Raw genomic sequence first — 23,930 nt, 5'->3', positions numbered from 1 at the left:
CAGGAAAACTACCCCCCACGGTGGAATTTTTTTTGGAAAACACTCCAAGCTGAATATCCACACTGTGCAGAGGAGAGTTCCTGCACATCCATTGTGTTGTGTGGTGGGCTCCATGAAGTTTTCCATTGCATTGAGTTGACTTTTCCCACTGGCTACAGAGTTCCTGGGCAAGAGCAGCGAAAGGAGCGAGTGCCGCTCTAGGCAAGCCACTGGGATACCATCGGGAGGACCGGGGGAGGACAGAGGGTGGAGGAACTGTCAATGAAACGCCACGATGGATTTTACTCAAATCCACAGTAGCCCACAGTCACACAACGGTGGAGTTAGAACATGTTGTGTGGGAAGTACCTCCAAAAAACTCAGCCATTGAGTGGGGTTTTCAACGTTGACTAACGTGTTGTTTGAACTGAGCCACAATGTATGTTTGGCCAAAGGATAACTTCAAAATTCAACCATGATATTACCTTGTACTTCTTTTAAGCAACCTGCTATGCTCACATAGTCTTAGTCACTAAAAGTGGGATTCCCCCCCCCCCCCTAGGATCACATACTGTAAGTATGAGTAACATTATAGTGATCTTCAAAAATCCACCCAAGCTGGAAGAATAAGCAAAGTTGAGTAGAATTTGGAGCACCACCACAGTTTAGTGGGGGAAAGAACCAAACCTTTTTATTTATTTTTAAATCCTGTTCCAAAAATAATCTCACGTTCTTTAAAGCTCAAATCTTAAAAGCCTATTTTTCCAAAGAATTCTTGGGTGGGACTGTCAGAATTCATACAGTGCAAAAGGACATGTCATTCTTTTGTCAGCTTTCTTTTGGAAAAGGAGGGACAATAATGTTCTACTTTTGTGGAACAAAAACATAAAAATGTTGCAATTGCACATTCTAAGTTGTAACACAGTTGATACATTGCAGTCACAAGAACAGAGGCTTTTTTGTGGTGGCTCAAACTTGTGGAATTTCCTCCTTTGGGAGATACATATGGCCTCTACTGCCCTGGCTTTTAAATAGGCCCTGAAAAAAATATGACCATGATGGTTGAAACAACAATAAACACTTTATTTATTTATTGCATTTAATAAATGCAATAAATTTGCATTTCTATACCACCCAATAGCTGAAGCTGTCTGGGCGGTTCACAAAAGTTAAAACCATCAAATACAATTCAAAGTATAAAACAAACAACAGTGTAAAAACACAATATAAAAGTATACTATAAAAGCACAACTAGGATAAAACCGAACAGCAGTGCAAGAGTTTTATACAGATTTAAAATTCAGATTTTAAACAGCACAGTTAAAAGACTAAGGTGATAAACTGTTAAAATACTGCGAAAATAAAAAGGTCTTCACCTGGCATCGAAAAGAGTATAACGTCGGTGCCAGCCTTGAACTCCTTGGGGGAAAAATGGGATAGAAGTGTAATAAAGGAATAAACAAACATTTCGAGGGGGAAATACACTTCCCCCTTTTCTCGTTTAGGGGGTGCTCACTTAGAAAATTCCGCCAAGTGACTGATCCTTAGAATTGCCAGAAAGTAATGAAATATGTCAGTATCGTTGCTTTCTTCATCATGGGAATTCGATCATGTGACACATAGGAAGCTGCCGTGTGTTGAATCAGACCATTGGTCCATCTAGCCCAGTGTTGCCCGCACTGATTGGCAGCGGCTCTCTGGAGTTTCAGGCATAAGATTTTGCAGCCCTATCTGGAGACGTCCGGGATCGAACCTGAGAACTTCTCCATGCAAAGTATTTGTTCTACCACTGAGCTAGGGCCCCTCCCCGTCGTGAGATCTTTGTCCAGTGGTTCCAATGTATCAGAACGATCGCAAGATCCCAGAATTACACTCTGATGTGATTATTATTCTTTATTCTGTGGTATAGCCCAATCTATAAGAAAGTTGGGGGAAAGCTGTTTAAAATGACTCCCATCTTTGGAGCTGTTAAGAGCTTAAGAACCTTCTCAAACTGGGGAGAAGCAACGAGTGGGGTACTGCAGGGCTCAGTCCTGGGCCCAGTGCTCTTCAACATTTTTATTAATGATTTGGATGAGGACGTGCAGGGAACGCTTATCAGATTTACAGATGACACAAAATTGGGTGGGATAGCTAATACCCTGGAAGACAGAAACAAACTTCAAAGTGATCTTGATAGGCTGGAGTGCTGGGCTGAAAACAACAGAATGAAATTTAATAGGAATAAATGCCAAGTTCTACATTTAGGGAATAGAAACTAAATGCACAGTTACAAGATGGGGGACACTTGGCTCAGCAATACTACAAACGAGAAGGATCTTGGAATTGTTGTAGATCGCAAGCTGAATATGAGCCAACAGTGTGATATGGCTGCAAGAAAGGCAAATGCTATTTTGGGCTGCATTAATAGAAGTATAGCTTCCAAATCACGTGAGGTACTGGTTCCTCTCTATTCGGCCCTGGTTAGGCCTCATCTAGAGTATTGCGTCCAGTTCTGGGCTCCACAATTCAAGAAGGACGCAGACAAGCTGGAGCGTGTTCAGAGGAGGGCAACCAGGATGATCAGGGGTCTAGAAACAAAGCCCTATGAAGAGAGACTGAACGAACTGGGCATGTTTAGCCTGGAGAAGAGAAGATTGAGGGGAGATATGATAGCACTCTTCAAATCCTTAAAAGGTTGTCACACAGAGGAGGGTCAGGATCTCTTCTTGATCCTCCCAGAGTGCAGGACACGGAATAACGGGCTCAAGTTAAAGGAAGCCAGATTCCAGCTGGACATCAGGAAAAACTTCCTGACTGTTAGAGCAGTACGACAATGGAATCAGTTACCTAGGGAGGTTGTGGGCTCTCCCACACTAGAGGCCTTCAAGAGGCAGCTGGACAAGCATCTGTCAGGGATGCTTTAGGGTGGATTCCTGCATTGAGCAGGGGGTTGGACTTGATGGCCTTGTAGGCCCCTTCCAACTCTGCTATTCTATGATTCTAAGATTCTATGAAAGCAGAAGTGTGTGTGTCAAGCTGCTTCTTTGCTCACATTACTTTTAATGGGCAAAGCAAATGGAGATTTCCTCCAAGTGAAATGCCTGTCATTTTCCTACACCTTTTCTCTCCGCCATTGCTTAACGTGAGTGTGATTGTACTATTCCCCCCCCCCCCCGCCTGCCCGCAGTAACCTTCAACTCACTTGGGCACAGAACCCACCTTTCATGCCTCCTTTTTTCTGTGCTTTATTGGTTTGGTACCCCGCTTGGGGATTATTTATAATGGCAATGGTTTTTATAAATAAATAAACCCAAACCTACAACTCAGTCCCCATTTTAATTATTTACCGCATATGTATCATATTTCTCCTTGTTTTTTAAGAGCTAGCAATTGTTCAGCTGAAAGGCAGTTAATGGAAAAGACCTTCAAGTTGGTACAAAAGAGGGAATTTGGCAGGTGCAGCTTGTCAGGCAGAGATGAAAATTTGCAAATGCTGCATTTTCCTTCTTCATTGCCACAGTAAGGAAACACTATCCTCCTTTACTACTGAACACCACCCATCTCCCTTGCCCAGTTCACACATCATAATAACCCAGGGCTTCCTCAAACCATGGGTTGTGAATGAAGCAAGAGTGAGTCAGTGTGCTGGTTGTCACCACCCCATCACCCCCGCTGCAGCCTGCTGAGGCTAAACAACTCAGGGGCACCCAGTACTTGACCCTTTGAACTGCAGATGCCAGAGATTGAATATGGAAAACTCTGCTTGCAAAACAGTTGCTTTGCAAGCTGAGCAAAACGATAGCCTCTTCTCAAAGGGAGGGGAGGGGGCCACGGAGTTATGGTCCCTCTCTGAAGAAATCGCATGTATATTTTACAATGACATTTCATACTAATATCAGCATATGATAATCATAGAATAGTAGGGCTGGAAGGGGCCTATAAGGCCATCGAGTCCAAGGCCCTGCTCAATGCAGGAATCCACCTTAAAGCATCCCTGACAGATGGTTGACTAGCTGCCTCTTGAAGACCTCTAGTGTGGGAGAGCCCACAACCTCCCTAGGTAACTGGTTCCATTGCCGTAGAATCATAGAATACTAGAGTTGGAAGGGGCCTATAAGGCCATCGAGTCCAACCCCCTGCTCAATGCAGGAATCCACCCTAAAGCATCCCTGACAGATGGTTTACTAGCTGCCTCTTGAAGACCTCTAGTGTGGGAGAGCCCACAACCTCCCTAGGTAACTGGTTTCATTGCCGTAGTATCATAGAATAGTAGAGTTGGAAGGGGCCTATAAGGCCATCAAGTCCAACCCCCTGCTCAATGCAGGAATCCACCTTAAAGCATCCCTGACAGATGGTTGACTAGCTGCCTCTTGAAGACCTCTAGTGTGGGAGAGCCCACAACCTCCCTAAGTAACTGATTCCATTGTCGTACTGCTTTAACAGTCAGGAAGTTTTTCCTGATGTCCAGCTGGAATCTGACTTCCTGTAACTTCAGCCCGTTATTCCGTGTCCTGCACTCTAGGATGATCGAGAAGAGATCCTGGCCCTCCTCTATGTGACAACCTTTCAAGTATTTGAAGAGTGCTATCATGTCTCCCCTCAATCTTCTCTTCTTCAGGCTAAACATGCCCTGTTCTTTAAGTCTCTCTTCATAGGGCTTTGTTTCCAGACCCCTGATCAACCTGGTTGACCTCCTCTGAACACGATGATGATGATGGATTGCCGTCTACATGTGGAAGACAGTGATATGCAGGCCCTCTTCAAGTTAATGATGTAGAAGAGTAAAATTCCTCAATAAAAGTATAAGAACAGAGCAGTGGAGCCTCGTGGCTCCTATGTCAGTAAGGGCAGTGAATCTTTCTGGGTTTCAGTTGGAACCAGTCAGACTTCTACAGGAGCTATCCAAAGTTCTGTTTCCATTTTGGGAATAGGGTTCAGCACTGTGGATAGCTCCTTTAGAGTTCTGACTGAAACCCAGAGTGGATTCCCTGCCCCACTGACATCAGGGCCACCAGCCTCCACTGCACAGGGACCAGCCTGCTATGTCCTTGTTCATGTTAGCGTTGCATCTGCTTTTATTTTGGTCTGCAACGGTGCAGTGTGCCTGCTCCTTCATGCACAGTTCTTGCTCTGACAGACCAGCTGTCCCAGCTACAGGAGGGGGTTAATCTATGGCCACATACTAACACTACAGAGTGTCATTAATGAATTAACAAGGAGCCTGTTGCTTTTCAGAAAAATCCATGCCATGCTCAACAGGAGGAAGAGTGGGGAGAGAGAGAAAGAGAACACATACAGATCTTCCTTGGGACAAAAAGTCTTAAAATTTAGGAGCTAATTTAGGGATGCTTTTTGTGTCCTGTTTTAAAAATGGTTGCTTCTTTTCAGTGTCCCCCTCAGAAAGTACACAACTATAAAATGTTACACCGGGGGTGCAGGCAAAGATGGGAAGAGCTCTGGATGGAGATTCCAAAGTTGTGCTCTGAGATATAGAGGTGAGGACTATAGGTTAGGTGCTGCATTTTGATGAATTTTTAGACAGGTATGCAACATCCAACAGTGCACCATGTCTTTCAGTAGGGGTGCAACCTGAATAGACTGGTTCAGCCACTAAAGTTTACTTTGATTAATTTTGTAATCAATAGTGATGAGAGTTCACTTGTTTGAGGATCTCTTTTGGCTCTGGTAATAGGGAACTATAATATGCTAAAGATGTCCTTTCCTTTCAGTAATAAGTGGTGATTAAATAAGCTTATTGTTTGGTGTATCAAAAAGACATTTCTTTTAAGGTGTTGGTGATATGCAAATTTATTTAAATATAATCAATCAGTTGAAAGGCATTTGATTCTTAACAGGCCTATTTAAAATATCAGCTGCTCATTCAGCATGATTTTATACATGTTTATTTGAAAGTAAGCAGCCTTATTAGGTGATGTTCTGAAAAAATGAGCCTCGTGTGGCGCAGAGTGGAAAGTGGCAGTTACTGCAGCCAAAACTCCCCCCACAGCCTGAGTTCGATCCCAGCGGAAGCTGGTTCTCAGGCAGCCAGCTCAGGTTGACTCAGCCTTCCATCCTTCTGAGGTCAGTAAAATGAGTACCCAGCTAGCTGGGGGAAAGGAAACTGCGACTGGGGAAGGCAATGGCAAACCACCCCGCTACAAAATCTGCCAAGAAAACGTCAGTGAAAGCAGGCGTCCCCCTAGGAGTCAGCAGTGACTCAAGTTCTTGCACAAGAGGTTCCTTTCCTTTTTTTCTGAAGAAACCCCGGTGGGGTGGGGGGAATCACATATTTTCCCCACATGCAAAAAGGTCATCAGCTCCAGCTTATACTCCCTCTTTTCTTTATGTCTTTTTCCCCATTTGATCTTTTTTCAAAGAAAAAGAAGTTTCTTTCTCCTGATATGTAAATCACACATGAGATTCCTTCCCTCAAGAAGTAATTTTCCAAATGTGCTTATCAGATTATCTTACAGAATTCACTACCAACAATTATATAAGCAGGGTTGTGTTAAAGGGCATTGTAAGTGAATGTAAGGTTGGTTAGTTGGTTGGTTGGTTAAAAAAGCTTTGTTTTGGGTCCTGACAAACTCATGGAATGGGGGCTGTCCTGCCCCCCCCCTCGCTGCTGGAGTCTCCCTCAAGAATGGTATGGGGAGCTGCAGATGGAGGGGGCAGTTAGCAGAAATAACAGCCTCCCTCTTTAGGTCTAAGATATAATATCCAAGACATGGTCTGGCCATCTTGATAGGATTGCTCATGTTCTCCTTCCATCATGCACTCTGGCTCCTACCCTTGCTTCTGGTTTTGAGCACAATATTGTTTTCTCCCCACCCCGTTATTGTGAATTTAACAAAACAGAACACAAAATAAATCATGGAAAAGAAGAAGAAAAAGAACAAACATGACATACATAGGCATGTCATCATTTTTCCCCATGAGATAACACCATTCATTAAAAAAGGGACAGTTATACATAGATTTCAAGAAAAGCAGACCAAATCTCCACATATTTATCCACTTGCAAGTGGTGTCTATATAACACCCATTCAAATGTTGATAGTGTTAAGTCCTCTGTCCATTGCACTATGGGAGGTGAGCATTTATCCTTCCAATGTAATAATATAAGGCTTTTAACTGTCATAGGAGCTCTGAAAATCCATTTGCAATGACCATGTGTTAACTTCCAAGAAACCAGTAGGTAGTTTAGGAGGACATGCACATCATTCCATGTTAAAGACTGTTTCAGTACAAAGTTTATCTTTAAAGTTTGCTCAATTTAGACATCACAGCAGACAGCAGGTTTATTTACAAAAGGGAGTGAAGGAGGAAACTTGTGCATGAAAGGATGCTGCAGTGCAAGCCCAAACCCTGTCCGTGGTGGCCAAACCATTTTACCTGAACCAAGCTTGTTTCACTATGTTATACAGTGTCTGCTCATAAGAAGATAACCAATTACTACTTTGAAACTGATGTCCATGTAGATCGTAGAACATGAAACAAACCAGTAATTCCCGAACTAAGAGTAACCCTCCCCTGGACAATGGAAGGATCCTTACCAACGTCTGCAAAGGATCCTGTATCCAGCCACAGTTGGCTTAGGTTTGGCTTCTTTCTCCACGCTATCTACTGGCTATACCACCTAGGTTTTTGCTAAAAACGTGGTGCTATAGGAAGAGCAGAGAGAGCGGCGACTTACTTTAACCTTTGCAAAGTCTGCACCCCAAGTTACTGTGCCTATTCACCATAAGAAGTGCCATGTTGGATCAGACCAAGGGTCCACCTACTCCAGCACTCTGTTCACACAGTGGCCAACCAGCCATCACCCAGGGACCAACAAGCAGGTCATGGTGCAACAGCACCCTCCCATCCATGTTCCCCAGCAACTGGTGCACACAGGCTTACTGACTTGAATACTGGAGATAGCACACAACCATCAGGGCTAGTAGCCATTGATAACATTCACCATCTTTTGAAAAGCTTAGTAAAAAGGCATACTACCAATTTCAGCTTAGATTCTCACAAATGAACTTTAGTTAGAATGGTAGGAGGAATCCCCTCCTACCTGTTGGCCATCGAAGATGATCTGTTACTAACTTATTGTAGTTGAAGTTCCCTATTTTCTATTCTTCAAATTATGGATTGTTTACTAGTTCTTCATTCATTGCAAAGTCTGATCCACCTCTTTACCAGTATGGATGAATAATTGATGTTATTAAGAAACAAGCAGTTCTTCCATCTTCCAAGAAATATTGTCCTGGCAAGGTGAAACTCCAAACCTGAACATCCTTTTAGAATAGCTATGGTAAGGGAAAAGGGTGACTTCACACAGGAAGCCCATATGGAAATGCAATCAGTATTTTCCAGTGCTCTTTTGCACTGTCAGCTAGGGGGAAGATGTACCTGGCTGATTGAAATAATACTCGTGGCAGAGGTTTGAACATATTATCGCTCAAATTTTAGCTGAGAAATAAAAAGTGCAATTTCGTTGTATGACACTGTATATTTGCCTTGGCATAGGTTCTTGATATGTATTCAGTACTACGCTAGATAATTTGTTAACAAGGCCTTTTTAACACTTTGGACAGATGCACATACTGTTTTCAATCTTCACGGTTAATTATTTGATTTTGTATTAGATGCTAGAACACCCTGACTCCTAATCACTGTTCATTGTTGGAAGTCCATTATATTCTAACTGTTTGAGTGCTCCCGTTGACCTTGAACTGACATTATAAGCTGTGTCTAATCTTTTCACTCTATATTTCTAATGCTTCTTTTCTTCCCTTTCCCCCCCTTCCCTCTTTGTCTGATCTCTGATTAGCATCACAATGGGGCTGCCTCTGAGTCCAGCAGCTGACTCCGCCCGCTCTGCACGACACGCTCTCTCGCTCATTGCCACGGCCAGACCACCCGCCTTCATAACAACCATTGCCAAGGAGGTGAGCAAAAGAACTTTTCCAGTGCTCACAGTTCTCCACTTCAGAAGGGACAATTACTTCATTGTTTAGCAACAAGAAACATTGGGGGGGGGGATTGATTTACCTATCTTTCTATATCTTAATTTTTTTTTTTAAAAAAATGATGTGTTTCTCATCTGTGTACATGTACTTACGTGCACATATTATAGATAATCTATGTAACAGCGTTTTTCTATGCTGCATGTGTGCATTATCTGTGTACATGTGTATTTATATGGTAGAGGAGAGGTGGAAAACCGCTAAACAGCACTTTAGTTAGACTCGAAATCCATAGAGTAATCTGCAGGATGATTTTCTGTATATATTTATTTGGCCCTCATGGGATCTACACAGATAACAATCTTGTCAGCTATGTTATAGAGAAAAAGAGGGAGAGGAAGAATACTGTGATATATTTATTTAATATTTCTTTGGCACATTGCACTGTGATTAAGAACCAGACTGCAGGGTGGGGTTATGGAAATAGGGAGGAAGCCGGATCCTCAGTGCCTCCCATTGATTTCTGTAGTATAAGGTAAACAGGGTGCAATTGGGCACACAGTTGGGTAGGTAGATTCTGCCCCTCTGTTCAAGATACTGCAGCCAAAGTTAGATCACCTATGTTTTCCTCTGCCCTCCATAATAGTGAGCAATTCGTTGTTTGAAATAAAAATACCAGATTCTCTATAAATGTAAATACTTCCCCCATTACACGTACCCAAACACCTGCCCAAATAGAAAGATCTCACCCACGTTTCCAGAGTGCATTCAGGCTACTGCTCTGAAGAACCATCAGGGAAAAAGAGTACATTTACAGCAGCTAATGAGACACCTCTGGTTGTACTCTTATAACCCCCCTGACTGTGCTGAGGAGGATTGCCAACACACACTATGTATGTTCTAATCCATACTGACTCGGCTTGAGAAGTCACCCTGAAATGTGAGTTATGATTTGAACCTGGTTGCCAGTTATGCACCTAGAATGAGAATTATTCCTCATCAATTTATCCAGAATAAAGATGATTAATCTTGTGAAGATCCTTTGAGTTTTACATTATTATTATTATTATTATTATTATTATTATTATTATTATTATTATTATTTTGTTTATTACATTTGTATACTGCTCCATAGCTGAAGCTCTCTGGGCAGTTTACATACATGAACCGCCCAGAAAGCTTCAGCTATGTATTTTAATTGTATTTTAATACAATTTAATTGTATTTTAATACAATTAAAAATGATATACAAAATCTAAAACCATAAAAACATACAGTATACACAAAATTGTACATCTAAAAACAACTATAAGCTGTCAGCTGAACCTAAAAACAGATTTGGGATTGGTTAAACTCATCACATACTCCTAAATGCCTGGGAAAAGAGAAAAGTCTTGTTGAACTGGCGACAAAAAGATAGCAATGTTGGCACCAGGCAGGCCTCGTCGGAGAGATCATTCCATAATTCCGGGGGGGGGGGGGCACCACAAAGAAGACCCTCTCCCTTGTTGCCATCATTTGAGACTCACTCGGAATATATGCTGCAAAGGAAGAATTATATGGTAGAACCTTATGATATTCAATCTGAGCACTGGGGAAAAATAATCTCTACTTTTAAAAAAAACCCAGTAAAGCTCTTTGAACATGGTGTTGTCTTGGAGAAAAGAATTGTGAATGTATTGTTAGAAAATAAGCTGAGAATCCATTGGAAAGGCTTGAAGACATTAATTGCTCAAGTTTCATGGATGCATATAATCTTCAGAGGTGAGCACAGATCTCCCATTCTGTTTCATTGGTGTTCTATGGGTTGGCTCTGCCCAATATTCCACTCAGTTTGCCTTCTGGTTTATAATTTAGAGAATTCCTGAAATACATTTTCAAATTGGTGAATTGTTTGCCCCAGTTTTTAGATCACCTATGTTTTTGCATCCCCCTCCTGATGCTCCTGAGCACTACTGATGCTCCTGAGTGCATGTGTGCATTAATTAAATCACAGTGTGAAAAATAAATCTTGATGTGATCCTATTATGATATTTATTTATTTATTTTGGCAAGGTGCTAAATCACTGTGCGTTTACACTGATGTGCATTGATAACTTTCCCCGGTGTGGAGTGTGGGAGACACAAATTGAAAAATGCAGCAAATTCTCTGGACAGCGGTCTGTGCCAGCTTGGGATATCAGATTGGAAGAATGATGGGATACTAACACATCAGTGCTACTTGATAAACAAGATCTGGTAATCTGGAATCTCAGATCCAGGGAGAAATTCTAATGGGAAAAAGATGTAAGCATCCCTAATAATCCTATTGTTTTTTGTAGGTACACAGGCACACCGCTCTCCAAGCAAATACTCAGTCTCAACAGAATATTCATACTACTACCTTGGCTCGAGCCAAGGGAGAAATTCTGAGGGTTATCGAAATACTTATTGAAAAAATGCCCACTGATGTTGTGGATCTCCTTGTAGAGGTAAAGCTATCTTTTATTATGCATGTATGTGTTCAGATTTGGCAGGCAGATCTTGACATTTCTACAGGGCTTTCAGGTGCTGAAGGCATTTATGTTTGTATATAAGCTGTATTTGAGATGACAAGCCCAGAGCTTTTTCATTGGCCCACCTGCTGGTAAAAGGAATCACAAACTTTGCAAAGCATTTCAAGGACGTTAAATGTTACATCTAACAATGTTCAACGTAGAGTAACTTTTTTATCTCATGTGAACTGCCCAGAGAGCTTTGGCTATGGAGTGGTATACAAATGCAACAAAATAAATAAATAAATATTCAAGGGGATGTAGCTCAGTGGTAGTTCACATGCAAAAGGCCCAGGTTCAATCCTTAGAATCTCTAGATAAGGCTGGAAGTGACTCCTGTCTAAAACCACAGACAGCCACTAATAGTGTAGAGAAGACCAAGCTAGAGAGACCAGTGATCTGACTTGGAATACGGCAGCTGCCTTTGCTACTAATCCGTTATTTCTTCAAGCACATGAATATTTACTACATACTGTAGATGCTACTTGTTATCCAAATAGTTAAACAGTAGGATATTTCTATGCATATAGTATCCTCATTACAAAATGTTGGCCTATGTACATCTTACGATTATCCCATAGAGATTGCTTGAAATTGCTTCCACGTTATGCAGAAACTTTGCTCCTGCCTTTGCCCAAGCTGCAGTCAAACCAGGAAAAGTCTAATTAACATAAGAACATAAGAAGAACCCTACTGGATCAGACCAATGGTTCATCTAGTCCAGCACTCTGTTCCCACTGTGGCAAACCAGCTGTTGACCAGGGACCTGCAAGCAGGACACGGTGCAACAGCACCCTACCACCCACGTTCACCAGCAACTAGTATATATAGGCTTACTGCCTCCGATACTGGAGGTAGCACATAGCCATCAGGACTAATAGCTATTGATAGCCTGCTGCTCCAGGAATTTATCCAACCTTCTTTTAAAGCCATCTAAATTGGTGGCCATCACCACATCTTGCAGTAGTGAATTCCAAAGTTTAAATACATGCTGGGTGAAGAAGTACTTCCTTTTTGTCTGTCCTGAATCTCCCACCAATCAGCTTCATGGGATGACCCCTTTGGGTTCTAGTATTATGGGAGAGGGAGAAAAATGTCTCCCACTTTCTCCACACCATATTTATTTATTTATTTATTTATTACACTTATATACCGCTCCCATAGCCAGGGCTCTCTGGGCGGTTTACAGAAATTCTAAAATTGAGATAAAAACAAGTATACAAAATTTAAAACTCTAAAACACAGAACATACACACATAAAGCATTAAAAACCGTTAAAAAACTAAACATGTGGGTGATTAAGATAGTTTCACATTTTGTCCGAGCCAGAAAAGTATAGTTAGTTACCAGCTTTGGGACATGCTTAAACTAACAAGCCAGGGTCTTAAACAGCAGTACGACAGGTAAGGAATACCCTCCCGGGGAAGAACCACCGGTCTCCCTCTCTTCTAATTTTTAAACAGGTTGTAAAGATTTTTATTCAGGCAGGCATCCTTTTATATTATTATTACTATTATTGTTATTATTGTTATTATTATTGCTGTTTTGCTTGTTTTGGGTTTTTTAAGTTTTTTTCAACAGTTTTATTATTTACATTCATTTATAATTGATTTTATATTTGGTTTGGGTATTTCTGTAGTAAGCCATTCTGCATAAACATATGTGCAGAACATCAAGACCAAATGAAATTAAATAAAGAATTGTGACTCAGCATACTACAGGAAAGGGCAAGATGGGAAATGACTTAGGTGGGGGTGTCTAGTGTAGGGGACTGACTTGGAAAAGAGAGAGAGAGATGGTAGAAGATGGGTGGTAGGCAGAACAATCAATAAGTGGGAGCCATAAAAAGGTTGTGGGGTGGAGCAGGAAGAAGGTAGCGGGTAAATCAGGTTAAGATGATAGTCAGATGAGGGAGCTTCAGAGAGCTAGTAGTATTTAGCACACAAGGCTTTAAAAACATGGGGTGGGGGAGACATGGAGATCAAAGGCAATAGTCAGGTGAGAAGGCAAGTGGCTGACAATGAAAGGGATCATCAAAAGGTAGTAAGAGTCCCAAAGGTATATAAAAAAAAGACAGATAGACAACCCAGGAAAGAAGAAAAAGGCAAAGCACTACCCCCATCCCAGTCTATGGCTCAGTTCAGGCAACACTTTAGTCAACACGGTGTGAAAACTCCACTCAGCAGTTAAGATTTTAGGGAGTACTCCCCACACAACCACCATTGAGAAATGTGTTGCCTGCAACGATTATGCTAGTGTTGTTGTGCAGGCCCTGTGTGTGATTGGAACAACCCATGGGGTAGTGGACATTTTTAAACTTCTTTACTTTGACTGGACTTCTGCCACTGGGAAGCACTGTCCATTAGAACTCAAATGAGGTAGTAAAATCTACAACAGTCCTGAAAGAATGCATCAGAAATTATTTGAACTCTTAAAATAGAGATATGAGGTATTATACCCTACCCTGTACCTGTTTGCATTCTCTTCCCCTCCTTATTGTTTTACTATGATTTTATTAGATTGTAAGCCTATGCGGCAGGGTCTTGCTATTTACTGTTTTACTCTGTACAGCACCATGTACATTGATGGTGCTATATAAATAAATAAATAATAATAATAATAATAATAATAATAATAATAGTGGTGCCAGTACTATTTATGTCATAAAGAGTTATAGTTGTACTTTTCTCTTGCCATGTTTTATCATGGATCATCAAAACTTAGAATTAGGAAATATTTTATATATATTTATATCTGTCTGTCTGTCTATAATATAATTAACAATGATATATGGCTTACTTTTTACTCATAGGTTATGGATATCATTATGTACTGTCTTGAAGGTTCATTAGTCAAGAAAAAGGGACTCCAAGAGTGCTTTCCAGCCATCTGCAGGTAGGTTCACGATATGAAAATGTGGATACAGAAATTGGTTAATGAAAATTTTTTGCATCAGTTCTCAATGCTAATGTCAAGATGGGGCCCAGGCTCCCTGGTTTGGTTTCAGATTCTGAGTCAGACTCAGAGGCACAGCCAGAAGAAGTTCAGTCAAGACCGAGAGCAGGGGAGGAAATTCCCCAAGACTCTCCAGGAGAAAGGGAGGAATCTTTCCAGGAGCTTATCGAAGAGGTGGTCCAAGTTTGGAGACCATCTCCCCACCCCCACCCACCTTGGAAACTCAGCCTTTGTCGGAAGGGGAGGGAGCATCGGAATTGACCGATTCCAGCGTCCTAACCCAGAGTCCACCACAGGGTTAAATGGGCAGAGTTGAGAGCAGGAGGGAGGTTGGCTACATGTCAGAAGTTGGGTCAAGAGGACCCTCCGTGAAGGAGGAGTCCAGTAATGGTCCAGCAGGCACGGCAGGAAACCATCCATTTAATTGATAGGCAACCGCCTTGCTTTGTTTGACTAATTAGGCTTAGAGGACACTTCCTAGCCTTCACAGATGCTACAAGTGTGAAGAGATATTTTTTTACTATTTATTTATTTATTTATTTATTTATTACATTTCTATACCGCCCAATAGCCGGAGCTCTCTGGGCGGTTCACAAAAATTAAATAAAGTCTTTGTGTATTGCTCAGCGAGACACTGTTGCCTCACATTCCAGTAGGATGGCTGAGAATCCTGACAGCTAACCTATGTTTTTATGCTCATCTCTTGGCAATAGGCAAAGGAATTGCCTGCTACCTAAAGGGTTTGGATCAATGAACATTGAGTCAATCTAATCCAATCTCATGGAGGGAATGTCATGGTTAGGACTAAGCCAAAAGTGGTTTGAAGAACTTTCAGCCTGAGAGGTGGTGACTGTTGGGATGAGATACCCTCCTTTTTTTCTGCTGTTCATTCATTTGGTTCTGGCAGGAAGGGATATCGTGCCCCCCACGAGGCACAGTCATGAATCCAAATCAGAGTGAGGGCAGGAGCAGAAAGCAGTGCTTCATGTCATCACTCTGACATCTTCTGGGTCAGGAAACATTCAAGTAAAACAGTGACCAGTGGTGGGGAATGTGAATGGGGAGTAATGTTCTCCCCATCAGTAACTAGGGAGGACATTTTGTTTTCCCTTTTTGTGTCCCAGCCAACTTCACAGCCGTGGCAGTGGGGCGGGTGGGTGTGTTTTGGCTCAGTGCTAATAGCTCCCAAATGTGTGTGTGGTCAAGTTGCACAGCTAGCAGGAAAAAAGCAATGGCCTCAGAGATCAAATCCAGAAATGGCACTGGCACATGTTCATATAGCCAGCCGCCCCCATGTGATGATGTCCTCCAAGCCAGAGTTCTGTAAAATGACGTGTATGCACACCATGCCTCCATAGTCCACGGTTTAAATAAAGGCAGACACCTAAGGAGGTTGTGGGCTCTCCCACACTAGAGGCATTCAAGAGGCAGTTGGACAGCCATCTTTCAGGTATGCTTTAAGGTGGATTCCTGCATTGAGCCTTATAGGCCCCTTCCAACTCTACTATTCTATGTTTCCACCCCCCACCCACATATAGGCACCAGATCACACAACCTATGCAACCACTCCACCCTGACCAGGTTGCAAGCTCAGCAGCCCTGCATCATTCTGGATGGTGCTGCAAGAGGAGGTCATACCCCTTGCATTCCCCCTGTGCCAAATCTTCAACAGTTAAAGGTTTTTGCTTTCAGAAATATCTCCTTCTACAATTTTGCTAGTATGGTAGAGAGGACCTTGGTTCTGTTTCTCACAATAAAATGCAGTTGACAGCTAATAGTGCAGGCTTTTAAGGCCATATTTGTTCACATGAAAACCACATGTACTCCAGATAAATCACGATAAATTGCATTCTTACCATCTCCCATTAAAGCTACAGAAGGCAACTGCCTCAGATTCTAACTTCGCAACATTTAATTTTCTCGAGATGTGGAGAAACTATTTAAGCTTCAGAAAGTAAAACAACATCAAAATGACGGTCTTGAGCAAAGCTTCAAGTGGTCTGTAAGCTGAGAAATCCTACAAGCTGAGAGTGTTCCTTAGCCTTCTAGCACTGCTGTTATAAGTGTCGCTTATGGAATAATACCCAAATATTAAGAACCACCTTGCTAGATCATATCAAACCTCCATATAGTCCAATACTCTCTTTCCACCAGTGCCATCAAACAGATGGCACTCCCAAGCAGAGCAGCCCTGATGCTTTTTGCCAGCGTGTTTTAACAGTTTTCTGATGCGCAACTATTTCCTGCACCTTCTCACCACACTCTAGAACCGTGAAAGTGTAAGCAACATAAACATATCTTTAAACGCCAGTGTGTGCGCTCTGGGGAGACTCATCCCAATGTGGGTTTCCAGGTACATTGTCCACATGTGCTTAAATAGGCAGGTATGTCATTTTAACCTCTCGTGTCTGCTGCAGGAACACTGGTGTAATACTTCCCTCCACTACTGGGTCTTTATAAAGGTGTGGCACTACCCACAGTAGCATGAGGCAAGATCCTTCTACCGCTGTCACAAACCGTAGAATACAGGCATTTATGGAATCAGTTTAGCAAGCTGTGAAAGTAAGGAAGGAACTGCAGTTCTTATAAGGGCATGCTGCTTTAGATCCACTGTTCGTCACACACTTGAAATGCAAAAGCAAGGACAAATTGGAATTAATGTGAGAAAACGCTCTATCCTGGAAGCTGGTTTAATAGAGACACATTGCCTTTTAAATTGTGTTAAATAGCATGCATTATATCTTATTGTACATAATTATGGCTACTATAAAAATGATACAGCATTCAACTAATGACAGGACAGATTAGCTGCTGCTTCTTTTATGGTTTTGTAGTGTAACTCTGGAGGGAATCCAAGTGGAAACACTTGACATAATCTTGTTACTAAATCTTTTAATATCATAATGATCTCCCTCTTATACTGATTAAATGTACAATTCCATACCTGTTGTTACCCTGTAGTACTGACACTCCAAACAATGTCAAGAGACAATTTTCATCTGAGTTCTTATTGTCAATGATAACAAATGTCTCTGAAGTGGAGTATTGATGCCAGTTCTCTTTTCTGTTCCAGCAGAGATTGAAGACTGGACAAAAGAGCACTATTGTCCATATCCCAACATGAGTAAAAGCAGCCTTCCTCAACCTGGTGCCCTCCAGATATTTGGATTACAATTCCTAGCATCCCAGAGTTGTAGCCCAACAGAACTGGAAGGCTCAAGGCTGGGTTAAAGCACTCCTTAGGAGATTTACTGTTATTAAGAGCCATTGCTCTTTTTGTTTTCTGACGCAATGATCTGTGTTGACCTCAAGATCTCAGACTCTTGTGGAACCTCCATGATAACCATCCAGAGAGCTTCAGCTATGGGGCGGTATATAAATGTAATAAATAAATACTCTTTCGGAGTGATGGGGAGACCTAGAAGTCTCTCCTGTTCAAGACAGGTTGGTGTCAGGTGCCCCTCAAGACCGGCCCTACCATTAGGCAGAGTGAGTTGGCTGATTCAGGCAGCTGATTTGGAGTGTCTTGCAAGGGCAGCAAGTTGTGATCCATTCAGTCTGTTATTGTAGTATGATAATACAATCAAAAGGAGAGGGGGACAGGTGCTTGTGGGATTTTCTACCGCAAGTATTTATTTATTTATTTATTCATTGCATTTCTATACCGCCCAATAGCCGAAGCTCTCTGGGTGTTTCACAAGATAACTTGATGAGCCTTGGGTACTATGCATCTTGGTTTAGGGAGGGGTGGCATTTGCTGTTCTGACTCAGGCCACAGAAGGTCTTGGGCACTGCTGCCCACTCTCCTCCATTATGGCCTTTGTAGCTGCAGATAAATTCCTGTACTGGACTCTTCTGATCTATCCATTGGAAGCAAGCTCCGTTTAATTGCCAGTCAGTGGTTGTACCCTTGGCATGTCTTTCCTCATTAGTCATACCCAAAATAACCCATTTCTGACTTGTCTTTTATCACTTTAATGATTTGGCCATACCCCTTATGACAAATCCTAAATTGAAAAGTGACTTTAAAGTATTGTGTGTGTGTGTGTGTGATATAGACCTGAAAGACTCCTTCCCTGCACACTTGCTTCCTGCTGCAGCTAAAGCTAATATCTAGGTCTGCAAAATGTAGTTAATCAGTTAAAACACCCCTAACTATTGCCATTCCCATTCATGTTCATTGAAGATTCCAAAACAGTTTTGTTCACCAGAATTAAGGCTGCCTTGCAGCATGCTTTGTAGTTCAAAGCAAAAAAAAAAAAAAGTCAGCTTGCAACACAGTTGGGCTATATTGCAATGTAAATTAGTTTACTCTCAAAGCTCAATTATTGGTCCTTAATAAGGGGAAACATCTCATTTTAGCCAGGATATATTAGACATCTTGCATCTGTATCCACTACGGACAACAACATACCGTTTTAAGGGGTACACATGACAAACCTCATCTACATATCCACTCTTTTTTATACTAATATGCGGCAAAAGTCAGTGGTGAGGAACCTCAATTGTCCCCAACTCCTAGGGTGTTTCTTTACTGTTACTATTTAGATGTGCATCTGGATCGTAGTGTCCATGAAGACAACAGTTAGTCAATGCAGTCTGTATCCACTTGACTTTTGCCATTTATTTATTCCATTTTTAGACCGCCCATCAGCCAAAGCTCTCTGGGCAGTGCACAATTACAAACTAATGAGAAGCGGGGATGCCCAAACCAGCCATATGGTAAATAGTAGAGCCGTACACAGTCTCCATCAGCTGTCTTGGGCCTCATGTTGTGTAGAACTCTCTGGATGTTAGCCAGTATCTCTTCCTAAGAGTGATCTCTTCTGATATTTTGGGTAATTTTGTATTCTATCATATGTGCCCACTAAAATGCCAGACAGAAATCCTACAAGATGAAACAATAAAATAGTAGTAGTAATTGTGTTAGGCATAGGGTAATGTAGTTTTTGACATTTTGAAAATGTTACGGATAGCAGGACGTCCTCTATTTCCTAAGACTTATTTATGCCTTAATTCAGCAAGATCTTCAGTGCAATTGTGTACGCCTGCCTTTCAAGGATGAGTATCAGTAGACTTTATGGTGTTTGTGATTTAGATTCACTGAAGACAATCCATTGGGAACTTCTACTGCTGAAGATTCACTGAAATGAATGAAGACTACACAACGGAATATTTGTATTCCTGTGCATGTCCTCTTCCCTTCCTTACATTAGATCTTGCATAGGAGAAATCCCCAGTGGATTGGGTTCTGTCCGTTGATGCACTTTGCTGAAGTGAACATCATCAGATTGATGGGTGCCTCTGTTGCTGGCTTAGATTTGTAAGGAAGTAATTAGATTTTCTGTTACTCCTACATATATTTGCAAGTTGGTTCCAACTCTCTGCAGATGGTGATTTATATCTTTTCATTTTACGGAACTGAAAAATGTGCTGACACGAAATGCATAGTTAACAATTAATTAGCCATCTAAATATTTCAGAATTCATTGAGTAAACTGGCAGGTATGAGAGAAACTGTTCTGGTCCATGGTTTACACTGTCTGCCACCTGTATATACCAGGTTTGGATGCAAACATTGCACACAGATGGGACCACACAAGGATGTTATACCCACTGCATGGAATACCACCAAGGGTTAGAGCTTATTGGTGGCTCCACGTACGGGCTATAACATTTAAGTCAGCCCTGAATATGATGGTGGTGGTGGCTGTACTAGCATAAGAGCTACAGATGAAAGATGGAGTCTTTTTTTTTTTTTATTTATTTATTTATTTATTTATTTATTTATTACATTTTTATACCACCCAATATCCGAAGCTCTCTGGGCAGTTCAGAAAAATTAAAACCATAAAAAGCATAATAGAAAAACCAACAGTCCAAAAACACAAATACAAAATACAATATAAAAAGCACAACCAGGATAAAACCACACAGCAGAAATTGATATAGGTTAAAATACGGAATTAAAACAGCAAAATTCAAATTTAAGTTAAATTAGGTGTTAAAATACTGGGAAAATAAAAGGGTCTTCAGCTGGTGACGGAAGGAGTACAGAGTAGGCACTAGGCGAACCTCTCGAAGCAGAACACAATGGAAGTGTCAACAGATAGAGAAAGGCAATTCTCAGATTCCAGGACACTGAAATGCAAAAATTGGGGATGCACCTGATGAAAGAGGAAGGCAGAAGGGAGGGAAATCTCCAAGTATTCTGGTCCAAGGGTCAATGTCAATATTAATTTATGCAACAGACTTGCCAGCCAAAGTTGTTACGGTTTTCAAGCCAGTACAGAGACCAGAAAAATAAAACTTGCATGATAGAATCCTACTGATGAATCAAACACAACAGACCGCATAGTTCTGGTTTCCACTATTTGGCCATTCTCATTGTTTTCAGTTTTCCAGCCAACCCCTCAAGATCCCATATTTGGCTACAGTCTCAATCCCTACTGTCAACAAGAGCAGTAGCAGCCAGCAGGACTAATAGGGGGAATTGCAAGTCCACCAACCATCACCCCGTTCCCCTCCCGTGGAGACCTCCTTATGACCTCTGTTTGGAGCTCCAGTTTGGCGCTGATGAAGATTCTCAGTGAGATTCTTTCGGCTTTTTTCAGTTGTGTGCACTGACTGCTGCCCAGCCTCATTCCCTGCCTCCAATGCATAGCAGCCGCAGCAGTAACAGCAAAGAGCTGCCTCTCAAGAGACCGCCGAAGTGCAAGCCTAAGTGTGCACTTACGGTCACACTTGGGATATATACAGGAGTGTAAAGGGATATTGCAAATCTTTGGAATAAATATTATTGAGCCTTTAAATGAGGTTTGTCTTTTTTCGTCCGAATTTAGAAGCGAAAATAGAAAATAATTACGATAGAACAATATAAAAGGACTCACATGACACAAACATAGAAAATAGAATAGCTTTTAAACAAACAGCTTCATTATACCAAAGAAAATGCCCAAATATTGTCTTGAAATTTATTGTTCAAAAAATATCCAAATGTTGCTTTTCTCTTTAGGAATTGATTTCACATGACATGCCCTTTTCGAGCATTCATATCATATGCCAGCTTTAAAACTATGGCAGTTCACAAATTCTATGGAACAATTTTGATAATATTGTTGAAAAAAGTTTTTTCTTTCCCAATATTGGGCAATTGCCATTTTTCTAGGAGTGTCTTCTACAACTAAATTAACATAATTCAACAGCAAGCATAAAGAGTCTTTTGGGATCTTATAGTCCTGTTATTCGCTCAGTATAATATAAAATCATTTTTCACAGCTCCAAAAAAGATATATGAATTGTCACATAACACCAGCAATAATAATGACCCTGATATAAGTTAGTTTGAATTTCTATGGCATTAAATACCATTGTTGACATATTTTAAAAAAAAATTCTCAGAGGATTTGCTTAGCATCATAGAATAGTAGAGATGGAAGGGGCCTATAAGGCCATCAAGTCCAACCTCCTGCTCAGTGCAGGAATCCACTTAAAGCATACCTGGCAGATGGTTCTTCAGCTGCCTCTTCAATGCCTCTAGTGTGGGAGAGCCCACGACCTCCATAGGTAATTGGTTTCATTATCATACTGCTCTAACACCCGGGAAGTTTTTCCTGATGTCCAGCCAGAATCTGGCTTCCTGTAACTTGAGCCATTATTCTGTGACCTGCACTCTGGGATGTTCAAGAAGAAATCCCGGCCCTCCTCTGTGTGACAACCTTTCAGTTATTTGAAGAATGCTATCATGTATCCCCTCAATCTTCTCTTAACCTAGTAGCTTTACATTTTCCTTGACTCTTGCTCACAGTTTTAAATGGACAATATCATGACCTTGCTGCTGTAAGGAACGCTGGACTGCCAGAAAGAAGCAATTTGGGCACAAAATGACCTCAGTGGAGGTGGTGCTGTACTGCAAACATACTTTGCCATCCTTAACACCCATCACATGTTTTTGTTCAGAGACGTTTCAAATGCGGTCTAGGATGCAAAGTGAATACACTTATTGCACCAACCCTATAATATAGATGCTAGATTTGTAAGCCTATGCGGCAGAGTCTTGCTATTTACTGTTTTACTCTGTACAGCACCATGTACATTGATGGTGCTATATAAAATAATAATAATAATAATAATAATAATAATAATAATAATAATAATAATAATAATAATATTCCCCATTTCCCATCTATTCATGGAGGATGAGTTGCATTTAGCTTGGTGGGTCACAAGTTATGCAAGTCTCCACAATAGCAAACAGGATACTTTACGAGTAGAGGATGACCAGAGATTTCAAAGATGACAAACTGTATGTAAATTTAGGTTCCCAAAATAGTCTTGCCTGAAATTATAACTTCTCTATTGATTGCCAGTCTGGACAGCACAAAACAACATGTTACTCTCTCCTAATCGGTTATTGTACATAAAACAACCTGCAAGAAAGCAACAGCTTAGTATCATTTTCATTTTCTAACTTGAATTTTGTTAAATAATTCTTCACATCTTTCTATGCCCCCAGACTTCAGAATTCCTTAGACTAAAATCTTCTTGCACTTCAGAATCACATTTTAAACACTACATTGTCTTTTACTCTCCACATGAAAAACAAAAAACACCAGCAGTTGCATTAGAATTATATTCCTGTTTTTATTGCTTTCTCATACCATGGGGTTGTTTACTCATTTACGACTGCTTATACTAATCTTAAAAGTGTTGGACAGTCCGGTGTGACTTACAGCAGAGTTGCTTTAGATAGAGAAAGTGTGTCAACACAGCAGTCAGTATTGGAGGCAATAAACGTAGGCTAGAGTCAGTTTAAAAGAAGTTCAAGCACTTTGTTAGTGCTTTTATACATGTGGTCAGAGAAGGCTATCTAACATGGTTTAATTGCAAGCATCCCCTAATGCCGGTTGTGTGAGTGTAAGTGAGCAAAGGCAAGAGATTTGCTTCCTTTAGGGAGAGAGCCTCAAGGGGCTTCTGCTTATTCAGGAGGCAGAGGGAGAAGGAAGAGGAAGGGGAGAGAGCAGGAAACAGGAACTGATCAACCTACAGGACATTCTCTATCATCCCCTACTGTCTGGAAGAATGCAGAGTTGTTCATAGTACCCAAGTGGGTTGGATCCTGAGTGTTCCTTCTGTGCAGAGAATGGTTCCACAATTTAGGAAAAGCTCCTGCTAAAGAAAGGGAGGTAGCAGTTTTCCTCATTCCTCCTTTTCCCCACAGCCCGCTGTGCTCCCTCAGAAGTCACTCTGGAGTATTGTGGAACGATATGGGAGGTGGCCTGTGGGTCAGAAGGCAAAAATAATTCCTTCCTCCTGCTTCCAGTTGGAGCCTCCATTGTATCATGTAACCCTTCTGTTTGTGGGAGGGACGATCTAGATTCAACTCAATATTTTTTAAAAAAAGATCTTCTAACAGAAGAGCTGACTCAGGTAAGTAACGAGTCATGCAGAAACAAACAGGAAACATCCTCCTGGCACTGTGCCATGGGGAAAGACTCCTTCATGTAATGGTGAACCAGGTCTG

The 23,930-nt window shown here is 41.3% G+C and overlaps 1 protein-coding gene across 2 annotated transcripts in view; it reads left to right on the top strand.

Moving 5' to 3' along the window:
* WDR7 (WD repeat domain 7) overlaps nucleotides 1-23,930 on the top strand; it is a 258,462-nt gene that overhangs the window by 171,807 nt on the left and 62,725 nt on the right. For both annotated transcript variants that reach the window (XM_063128220.1, XM_063128219.1), the window contains 3 exons: nucleotides 8,783-8,900; nucleotides 11,240-11,389; nucleotides 14,265-14,347. In XM_063128220.1, coding sequence (XP_062984290.1) covers nucleotides 8,783-8,900; nucleotides 11,240-11,389; nucleotides 14,265-14,347 — 351 coding nt within the window. The remainder of the gene's footprint in view (nucleotides 1-8,782; nucleotides 8,901-11,239; nucleotides 11,390-14,264; nucleotides 14,348-23,930) is intronic.

Source organism: Elgaria multicarinata, chromosome 6, assembly GCF_023053635.1.
Source record: "Elgaria multicarinata webbii isolate HBS135686 ecotype San Diego chromosome 6, rElgMul1.1.pri, whole genome shotgun sequence".
NCBI lineage: Eukaryota > Metazoa > Chordata > Lepidosauria > Squamata > Anguidae > Elgaria > Elgaria multicarinata.
Note: the sequence above shows the minus strand (reverse complement) of the source record. Positions and strands in the feature narration are given on the sequence as shown.